Here is a 12,151-nt window from a genome sequence, read left to right as displayed (position 1 = left end):
TTAATACCTGACAGTGTGATTACCGAATGTAGCCAGGATACCATAATGCACCACGCGGGGTGTCCGAGCTGAGTATATTTAGGTATTGTATGGATTTTAAAACTCGTTTGTATTCCTCGAAAATGGGATTATCGGTAATACTTTGAACACATTTATAAACTAGGGATTCGCACCTTCACAACAATGCCAAGTATTATGTAAGGAGATTGGCTGATCAACCCGCTGAGTGCGCTGAAAAATAACTAACTTCCCTGAAAATTTTAAGAAAAACAAAAGATTCAAGAATACAGTACTCTTACAAAACATCCTAGTAAAGATGCTTTAAGATGTTTTATTGCCATTTTCACTTGTTTTGTCTTTAGCTATTTATTAGACTTTGTGCATCCCGACTCATTTTGCCAGCACAGGTCACATATATGGAATTAAGATGAATTGGTAACTGGCAAGTGTTGGATCATGTGTACGTATTGTATACAACCTGTACTAAAATTGTCGGATCAAACCCCACTGATTCTATAACCAAAATATCTTAAAGGTCAAACAGTGACCTACCTGTGAAAACACTTGGCACTTTGGACATAAAACTTTTAACAGTTCTAACTGGTACCCCAGTATGTTCATCTTGCATTCTCTCGACAATAGTCTCCATCTGAAACAATAACAAGCAGTTGTTAATAGACAAACAATAATAATCTGACCACATAATAATAACATACTTACTATGAATGTTTTTTGTGTATAAATAAATGTAAGGAAACAGAAGGTTGTTTGTACCTATTGGTTTTATCATATGCCAACTGTTTGTTAGCATTCTCCCCACAGTTGTGTTGTTACAATGTTATTTCATCTCATTACAATGAGTGTAGTTCGAGTACCATTATCATTTTGTTGTGAATCGTTCCTTTTACTTTATGCATGGATTCCATTCACCTGTTCCTAGTAAGCCCAAGGAATGTCCCTGTACCAATTTAATAGGAAGCATAATATTCAAGACACAACTGGAAAGGCAGGACAAAACAATCTAGACATCCCCAGATATACACACATAATCATACCACATATTTATATCCCTGCTACAATAACTTTGAAGAAGCAACCATAAACCCTGCAAGCAAAATGGTCCCAGGATCATATAGTCGCTGTTTGCCCTGTCCAATGGACCATCTCAATACAGGTCAGCATTTTAAAGATTTTTTCGTGCAGTATATACTTTATCAAAATTCAGAATCATTCAAAGTGTGTAATTTGCCTGTCTTTGAAATCTTGTTATAGTTTACTGTCAAACTTTTCTGGAATTGCTCAAATAGTTATGAATTAGAATCTGATCAAATTACAGTATAGAGCATCAGTTACCTGGTGAATACTCATCTGTTTTTTAGTATAGATACTTGCTCAGATTGTTCAAATAGCCATGAGACAGACCATACTGAGAGTCATTTCAACAAATCAAAGGTTTCATTATGAAAGTTCTGGATTGATTATCACAAAGTCTTCAAAACAATCAAATAGTGAGAAACTTCATAAACAGTTCACTGATTTTGTGTACAACATAAACTTTAACTTTTAACTACAACATCCCTTTCAAGGAAATAGGATTCCATGAGAAATCTGGAAATTTTCAAGATCAAAGTTATGAACATCTAACTGCCTACTGATTAGTTTGTGAGAGAGTGTCGGTAGAAGCGACTTTGATAAATGACACATCAGAATTGCCTAGCACCCATAACACCACACATAACATAAACTCAACATATTTATCCAGCAATAACTGTTGTAGCAGACAATACTGACGGTACTAGATATAGAAATATTCTGATGTCATAATTCTATAAATAATGTTTTTGCAATCTCTTTATACACTGATTGGACACCATGGAAATCTGGCTGTGGCATCATCTGTTATATTGCAACACTTCTGTGTCTACCTGTAGGTTTTCTATCAGTGGGCATTTCTACTATAATTCATCAATATATTTGAAAAATGTTTTCAGCTTGAGAGTTTTGAGAATAAATCATTTACATTAGTGTAATACTATGTCTCAAAACTCCAATACTACATAATCTCAGAGCTACAAAATCCCAACCCTACATACTCCCTGATAAATAATTGTCAAAATTAACTGGTTAAACTTTTTTGTTTCAACATAGGAAACAATAACCATACAAGTTAATTGTGTACATATCTTTACGGCTTCAATTACGAAATTTAAACTTTTATATATTTTCAGGATGCAGTCTTTTGATTGCTTTAGAGTTTAAACCCTAGTACAAAATTTATCTTAAGGCCAACAAAAGGGCTGCATTCTTAAAATATGTTAGCGTAAGTTTTTGTGAATATGGACCCTGGGATTATTTACATGTAGAAGATAGGATACCATCCTGAATGGTTATTATAAGAAACTGACAAGAGATGGGATTTTATAATGTTGGAATTAAGTTAGGATACCATCCTGAATACTTATTATTAGAAATTGACTAGTGTAATATTAACAATTTATATACTGATGGTAAACTATGTATAAATTGCCTTTCATACACAGTGAAGATTTATGTAATAAAGAATAAATGTAGCTCTATTTGAAGAAGGCAAGGTAATTGGTAATAAATGTCCTCCTGTGTCAAGTTCATCAAATTCGTTTACTACAAGAAAAGATTAGAGTCGAGAGGACTAACCATAGATCTTCTAGTGGATATCAAAATTTACTGACGCTGGTCAAAGTCAATGAAGGGCACGAGAACTGTACCATGAAACTAGGCAGATTTAGATCGTCAACCTAGTAAATCAATTCCTACAGCCAACTTCAGCTAATTTTATTCTAGCGCCTTGCCTTAAGCTCTGTGTGGCCATAGTTTGTGTATAGGAAACCAGATCATTAGCGTTTGCATTCAGATTAAAACTGAAGACCCCCCTTTCTATTGTGCAAGGAAAACTGTATCCAATGATCAACACAGGCTTTTTCTATTACTAGGTGCATTTTCCATTTAATTACTAGCTTTCTATCCAATCTATATAATGGCCTCAACTCCCTAAGTAAACACTTATGGCTCAATACACTGGCTTCATGTTACGGCCATGCTTTGTCAACAGTAAAATCTTGATTTTGGCTAGATTTGGTCTGTCAATCAAGAAAATTAGCAAGAAAAGATGGGCAAGAAGGGAGGCTGTTCTCTCCTTGAAGATTTCACTATGTATTTCCACAGCCATGAGCTGTTATACATGATGAACATTCAATCAATATAATCTTGATTAACATACCACCACTAGCTTTCTAGTCAGCAACAAATTCAAACACTGCATGTTAGAACTCTGTTTGAAAAATTGCCTGGCATGTTTGCTTTAGCCATTATGTACTAATTAATAAAAACGATGTAATCACTTCAAAGTGAAAAGATAGTCTTCTCAAGTATTTCAATTCTACAAATAATACATTACATCAATAAGGATAGGACTGACATGCTTAGTCACCTTATCTTCATTTTCAGGAATATGTGCAATACGAGTTGAAGTGGAATGCATCACACATAACTCTAAAATGTAAATGGGTGTGTTCACCTAAGTTTGTCAAGACATGATTTTGTTTCTCGCTATACTTCTCAATTGTTAAAGAACTTTAACGTGTGGAGTTAATCGTAACCAGCAATATGGTGTATCCACAAAATAATGGTCGTAATGAACAAAATGCCAAGAAGCCAATTGTAATTGATGAACCACTATTCATGTATTGTTCCATAATTCTGAAATCATGTAAAACATACTTGCACAATAAATGAAACATATAACAGTGGTATATATGTGCATGAATCCATTTTGATCATGGACCTTAAAATGTGAAATACCAGCGGCTGCCAGGCAAGATACGCCCACATTTTGCAAGAGATGGATAGAGAACAAGCTAAAAACAAACAGGATTTTTTGTGCAATCAGGGGCAATAATGCAGAAAATAATGGTCTGAAATGTGCAAATATCAAAAGGGACTGAGATCTTTGGGATATAAAGATATGATTTAAGTTTCATCAGAATCGGACAAAAATTGTGACCCATAGAGGATTGACAACCTTCGTATTGCATACTTTTACACAATATTTGCGAACAAAGAGCGGGCATTTTGTTGGGCAGTTTCATTTCGATTTTCCCGAAATTCGAATTCAACCTTCATTATGGTGGAATGGTGAAATATTTAAAATCGGAAAAAAAATTGTGATCTCTAGAAAATCCACAAGTTTAAAATGCCATTTTTCGAACAATCAGGGGCCATAATCCAGGAAATTAAGTTCGGGTATCCGCGATTATCAAAAGGATCCATGATCTTAGTGTGTAATGGTGATATATTCACACATTTTTTTTAAATCAGATAAAAATTGTGACCTCTACAAGGACCACAAGCTAAAAACGCGATTTTTCGTAACAATCAAGGGCCAAAATTCAGGAAGTTACTATCCGATATGCCAAATATCGAAAGGAACCAAGATCTTTGGGTTATTAACTTACATTTCAAGTTTCATAAAAATCAAAAGAAAATTGTGACCTCTAGAGGGTCCACAACATTGATATACCATATTTTTACACTATTCGAGTACGAGGGGCGGCCATTTTGTCTGTCAGCTCTGGTCCGATTTTCACGAAATTCGAAATGCGAATTTTTTCGTACAATCAGGGGCCATAATTCAGGAAGTTACAGTCCGATATGCGCGAATATTGAACGAAAGCAACCGAGATCTTTGGGTTATAAACTTACATTTCAAGTTTAATCAAAATAGGATTAAAATTGTGACCTCTATAGGGTCCACAACCTTGATATACCATATTTTTACGCTATTTGAGAATGAACGGCGGCCATTTTCTTTGTTAGTTTTACTGATCTAAATAATGGCATGCATATAAATTTCATACAGATCGGATCATAACTGTTGTCAATAGAGCATTCTACAAGGCTCAACAAAGTAAAACACAGGCCACAAGTCTAGAAATAATTAATTAATTGTTGAAATTCAATAAGCTTCTTCATTTTAGTGATCTAAATAATGCATATAAATTTTATACATATTGGATGATAACCTTTTGTTGATTGAGCATTAACAAGGTTCAACAAAGTGAAACAAGGTCCATAACTCTACAAGCAATACATGGAAATTGTTGAAATTCAATAGGCTTCTTTGATTTAGTGATCTAAATAATGCACATAAATTCCATACAGATCGGATGATAATTTTTGTCAATAGAGTGTGCACAATGTTCAACAAAGTAAAACAAGGGCTCTAACTATAGGAGTTATTAACGGAAATTGTTGAAATTCAATAGGCTTCTTTCTTTTACTAATTTAAATAATGCATGTAAATTCAATAAACATCAGACAAAAACTTTTGTAGCTGAGCGTTCACAAGGTTCAACTCTAGAAATTTAATGGGCCTCTTCATTTTATTAATTTAAATAATGTATGTAAATTTAATACAGATAAGATGACAGCTTAAGTTGTTAAATAAATAAATACGTATTGTAAAATGAGAAATGAAAATAATAATTCCCATAAAATATTATTGTTTTCATTGCGTGTGTCTAGTTAATCAAGCTTATTTGTTAATTTGCGCGTAACTCCAAATGAACAAAAATAGTAACACACATAGCTGTTGCTATGCAAGATACGCCCACATTTTGAAAAAGATGGACAGAGAACAAGCTAAAAAAAAAAAATGTGACGTACAATCAGGGGCCATAATCCACGAAGTTATGGTCCTATATGCACAAATATCGAAAGGAACAAAGATCTTTTGGATATTTTAAGTTTCATCAAAAACGGATAAAAATTGTAACTTCTAGAGGGCCCACAACCTTGGTATTACATACTTTTACACAATCTGCGTACAAGGAGCAACAAAATTCAATCTCAATCATTGTTAAGGTGTATAACGGTAATATATTAAAACATTTTTTTAAATCGGATAAAAATCATGACCAAGGCAGCCATAATCCAGGATGTTACAGTCTGATATGCACGAATACCAAAAGTAACTGCGATCTTTGGGGTTTAAACATAAATTTCAAATTTCATCAAAATCATATACAAATTGTGACTTCTAGAGAGTCCACAACCTTGGTATTACATGCTTTCCCACCATTTGCGTATCAGGAGCGGCCGTTTTGTTGGGCAGTTTCAGTCTGATTTTCACAAAATTTAAACTCCACCATTATTACGGTATAACAGTGATAAATTGAAACAGTTCTAGTGATAGCTGAGGATAGAACTACAACACATTTTAACCGCAAAATGGGTTTAAAATTGAAAGATTTTCAATACTCCCCAGATTCCCATCTTCCGACCTACCGTTACCGGTATTTGGGTTTGCACTCCAGCTGCAGCTACTAAATTCTTACAAATTCTTGCCCCCCTTGCTGTGACTGTACTGACCTAAATATGTCTGCAACTGAACTTGAAATGCACTGTTATGATAAGTCACTTAATAGTTTCACAGATGGCATGATTATATTGAACCTCGTAGGTGTGGTTAATTACATCTAAAATCTTGTATATATAAATAATGAACAATCTTTGGTGAAATATTTTTTCTGGTGGCCAGAGTTTTATTCAGTAGAACTAGATCAGCCCATGCCTTAAAGATACATTATGGGAGATTCGATAACGAGTTGGCAGTTCTCACTATAATAGTTAAAAACTAGATAATGTAAAGGCAATTTGCTGAAAATTTTATTCAAATTGATCCACTATGAACCGAGAACTAAGCGGTTGAAATTTCCGGCTAGCCCTGGTCATCATTACTAAAGTCAGTACGATAAACAGCATAGTCTCGATTATCCAGTTAATTGTTAAATCGCGAAGGAAAGTTATGCAGTAAATCGGCTCATAATCCACTAGAGATCGCAGGCTAGCGATGCCATCTAGAGTTAATTATGGTCTGGATAGGTTAATTAATGTCTAATTAATAATTGAGATAACATTTCAGGCCAAAAGAAAAACCGGCAATAGACAGATTTAGCTCTTGCATAATGTATGTCCGAGGTTGTGTCACAAAAAGTGTGATAGACAGACAGGCGGACAGACAGACTAACCCATTTTAATAGTCCCTGCTTTCTTCAAAAGGTGGGGAACAATAACACTGTACGAAGCATGGATTTTGTGGAACTCGCGGCATCAACACTATACAAAGATGGGGATGAGATGTGTCGCCTTAATTCCCGTTTATTGAGTTAATAAAAAGGAACGAAATATTGCCATACAACGAATGGAACCCTTGTATTATGTAAACAGTCATCCAATATGTTGCAGCTGACGGTTGTATGGATTGGTTGTATCGTGTAAACGTCGCTTAACTGTATCAGTTTTCACAACATATAAGACCCAAATGAACACAAGAGGATTGTTATATTTTGTTTCTTGGCCATTACAACAGGTTCTCAAAATACATTCTTATGGAGGAATAACTATTAACTGAACAACCACATGTTTATGTAACTACATGTAATAACAAAACAATTAGATACGATGAAATCCTAAAATTTAAATCTCACAACCAAACATTTGTTAGTAAGAAAGGTGTCTGGGAGTGGAAGAGAACTATAATGTATTTTACTGTTTACTTCCTTGACTACTATACACATTCACATCCATCCAGTCTCCATAAACCAACAGATGTTAATTCCATACATTTATATACTAAATTGGACATACTGACCGATTCTTAGAGCAACCATTAACGCATGCAGTATGATAAATTTCAAGGAAAATGCTTAAAAATCTTTGCTCTGTTTATCACCAAGTCACCATTCTTACTCCTGATCAATACAAAAGATCAAGCAGGAAAATTACCAGTCGTGTCACCATGGTGACTATTTAAAAACCCTCTGTCTGCTGATGTAAGCAATACCAATGAAATAACAAGGTAGAAATTTATGGAGGAAAACAGAATCCCCGTGAGATACCAATTGGAAACCAACAAGAATCTATTCCATAGATTCATACCAAAATAGACATTCAAAAATACACTATCAAATATTGACTGATATTCAAGAGGTTTCTCTACCTTATGTCAACACAGACTTCCTGTCGTTTTTCTCAATGGAGAGAAAAACTAAAAATATATCAAGAATTCAATACTGTAGGTATCACATTTCTCTAACAAATTCACATCCTTAAATAGATACAATGTAAAACTAAAACTACAATTATCATTATCTACCTAATTAAAGATACATTCTCAAGAAAGTATTTATATAGGGTAGTTAATTCCAATAAAAGTATGGCAAATTTGGTGTAGAGACGCCCAATCTTACTAGAAAAATACCAGATTGTCAAAAAAAACATGAGGCAAGCACTGGGCAAAAATGACAGGGTATCACTAACTGGTAACCGGACGGCTTATTGTTTGCCAGCTTGACTTTGTGAGCAGTTTTTATTTCTTGATTGAATGGTTAGGCGGTTTGGGAACATTAAGGGGTTTAAGCAAATAACAGACTCTTCAATTAAAAGGTGGAAAAAGAAGTTGGCAGAAGATAATCCAAGAATTTACTTAGGTTTCAATATGTATGGCTAACGGACATTAAGTAAAGACAAATACAATCTAAAAATAGGCCCTCCCCCAATCAAGTTACATGACAAACATGGCTTTTAAAAATAGATGTTTTAAATCTTGGGGTATTTCTTGAGAGGAATATGAAACAAAGATTTGATAGACTAATTAGTTTGAATAACGTTATACAGCATTCAAGACTCAATTATTTGTCTTCCAAATGCATCTTTGGAAAGGCAAATGAATGAGCTTTCACCCAAAAATACTGTATGTCAACAACAGCATCTGTGTGAAAAATTCAAGAATCTACAGAACTTTAAAACCAACAAAAATAGAGCTTAAGCATTCCATGCATTATCCATCACTTTAATAACCAAAAACTAGAGATACACTGCAGACTTGCAGCTCATGCATATTATCTGCCTTGATCAAAGGGTTATTTTATAGACCATGAGATTTTCAAATTAAACCTTTGATCCAAAAGCACAAACTATTCAAAGTATATTTGAAATATTTCTACTTTATCTCAATATAATTTTTTTACGTATTTCATTATGTTGATTTTCAATATCACATTTTAAAAGCTTAGTCTATGTCATGATAAACATACATGACAACCATGTGGGAATAAAATGTGTATTGTTAAAATTAGAATGATGGCTGGCTGTTTAAACAATATGTCTGAAAAGAATGTCAGGAACATTTTTATATTATTTTATCATCAATATGCCCCTCTTGTATTTTATTCCGACAAATATAGTTAAACAAATGCAAGATACACCCACATTTTGCAAAAGTTGGACAGAGAACAAGCTAAAAAAAAGTGATTTTTCATACAATTTTCAATATCAAAAGGAACCGATATCTTTGGGATACAAACATACATTTTTATTTCACCAAATCGGCTAAAAAAAATTGCGACCTCTTAGAGGAACCTACAAGCTAAAAACGTGATCTTTGGGATATAAACATATTTGTTTAAGTTTCATTAAAATCGGATAGAAATTGTGACCTCTAGATGGGTCCATAACCTTGGTATTACATACTTTTACACTATTTGTGACAGGGAGCGGCCATTTAGTGGGCAGTTTCGGTCCGATCTTAACGTAATTCAAAATGAAATGAAATAAAATGGGTTTAACGTCCTACTGTTCAGCTTCGACTGGGCTAATGAAGAGGGCATACACCATACTATGCAGGAAAAATTGCCCCGGCAGCGGCACTATGGTCTCCGCCAATGCACGGAATTCAAACTCAACCGTCGTTGTGGTGTTATAGTGATATATTTTAACGGTTTTTAAATCGGATAAAAATTGTAACCTCTAGAGGGTCCACAACCTTGGTATTACATACTTTTATACTAATTGCATATGGGAAGCGGCCATTTTGTCAGGCAGTTTCGGTTTGATTTTCACGAAATTCAAACTTAATCATCATTATAGTATAATGGTGATATGTATTAACGGTTTTTAAAATCGGATAAAAATTGTGTCCTCTAGGGGCCACAATCCAGGAAGCTACAGTCCGATATGTGCCAATATAAAAAGGAACAAAGATTTTTGGGTTATAAACATACATTTTAAGTTTCATCAAAATCAGAAAAAAATTGTAACCTCTAATAGTGTCCACTCGCTAAAAACATAATTTTTTGTACAATTGGGGGCCATTATGCATGAAGTTATGGTCCGATGCAAGTAACAAAAGGAATCGATATCTTTGGGATATATAGAGGATATTTGTCGTTTTAGAGTGAATACCATATATTTTATTTCATCTCTAGAAATAAAATATGTTATTCACGACAAAACAACAAATGTTCTATTTATTTTATGATTTTACAATCATTTTAGGTAAAAACAACTAGCCAGTGGAGTAACACTTTTATTTCACTGATAAAACGCGGTATTCCACTACTGATCATAAAATAAAAACCTATATTTCAAGTTTCATCAAAATCAGATAAAAATGTGACAAATAGAGTTTCCACAAACAAAATTTGAATGGAGGTTCAAACAGACAGGGGCAACGACAATATACATCTACATAAAAATGTTGGCATATAAAAACATTTTATTTGCATTACATCGATTTGTTGGTGGTGCGTAGTAAAGTAAACCATTTAGACTGCACTGTAAAGGAGGACGACTCTGCTTGAGGGACTGCTACATTAGAAGAAACACTTTTTTAATAAGAAAACAATTTAGCAGCAAAATATCAATGACTGGAACAAAGTTAACTTAATTATAGATTCCCAAGGGTTGGTCAACATCTGTTTCTGTTTCATCCAGGATTTTTTTTATCATAAAACTTAATTAAAATATTTTTACATCTATATTATTATTAACCAGTGGATTAGGTTACTTAAAAGTAGAAATACTATTTAGGAATGAGTTATAACTAGTAGGTCATGCTGTACTGAGTACTTTGATAACTCATGATTTATGCATAAGATAATAATGAACTAGTGAATCAGATAAAAGTAATGAGAGTGCTACATAGACAATAACTACATGTGATGATGGTACTATTTGATAAGTGATTAGCTGATATTAAATGAAAATTAACATTTGATTAAAAGGAGTTGGTGGTGCTGATTGAAACATGAATTATGTAAAGCTTTCTACTAGATTCTTGATTAAAAATAAATCTGTCTTCCTTTTTGTCTCTTTGTTCTCAAACTTAATAAGAAGAAAAACCTCAGGCTTCTCAGGTAAATTCTTGGATTCTTGATATGAGGACTCAAAATACAGTCAGTTAAATCTTATGGTCTAAACTAGAGGAGGGGGTGGGGTAAGATATTTACATGTTCAGCCAAATAATTTTGCAAAGTTGATAAAAGTGTCACCACGGTCTGTCAAGACCCTACAATTCCCCTTCTATGGTTGAGTTAATTATGGGTTACCTTAACATTGATATGACAGCTTAGAGCATAGTCCTCTTAACTAGTAGTCTAATAAGAATGAAACTGAATGGAATAATGTGTCCTAATGGTAATATTTTAATACATGTATATATTTTATATGTCTATAATCTAAGTCGAATCTTTGCTCAACTCGAATCAAAATGTTCGGTCCATTTGATCTAATTCCATCTTTTTTCCTTCGCCCAAGTCAGATCGGCAGTATGTTCACAACATGCTGTTAAAAATATGTCTCCTTCTGCCAAGCGGCCTAGTTGACGCCATTGAAATCCAAATACAGGACAGCACACAAATTTGCGCAACTCTGCCATATAAGATGAAACGAAATTGGAATTTTTGAAAAAATTTGATTGTAATTGGGCTAGGCAAAGCAATAATTGACTGAAGTTAGCTTTTCAACGATTCTAATTTTTCCCCACCCCAGCTAACCTAAATTTTATTTCGTCTTATATGGCCAAGCCATGTAAATCTGGTGTTGCACAAACTGCCTCTAGCGAGGTAAGCAAGGTCTTATTTTCTCACTAAGATATTCCTTTACATTGTGCAGGCGTTCACAGAGACTTACAAACGACCGTTTAGCAGTAAAAAGTTGCCCAGTAAACTTGACTGGGAACCGATTTTATTTCGACAAGGATTCAATACTATGGTTCCTGAACGTACAGGGCGATATGAGACCTACATGTACGTTCAGAGCTGAACTAGGTCTTCGG

The 12,151-nt window shown here is 34.0% G+C and overlaps 1 protein-coding gene across 2 annotated transcripts in view; it reads right to left on the bottom strand.

Moving 5' to 3' along the window:
* The window catches only part of LOC126821843 (regulator of G-protein signaling 7), a 104,545-nt gene that overhangs the window by 65,908 nt on the left and 26,486 nt on the right, over positions 1-12,151 (bottom strand). For both annotated transcript variants that reach the window (XM_050550360.1, XM_050550359.1), the window contains exon 2: positions 553-649. In XM_050550360.1, coding sequence (XP_050406317.1) covers positions 553-649 — 97 coding nt within the window. The remainder of the gene's footprint in view (positions 1-552; positions 650-12,151) is intronic.

Source organism: Patella vulgata, chromosome 5 (genome assembly GCF_932274485.2).
Source record: "Patella vulgata chromosome 5, xgPatVulg1.2, whole genome shotgun sequence".
NCBI lineage: Eukaryota > Metazoa > Mollusca > Gastropoda > Patellidae > Patella > Patella vulgata.
Note: the sequence above shows the minus strand (reverse complement) of the source record. Positions and strands in the feature narration are given on the sequence as shown.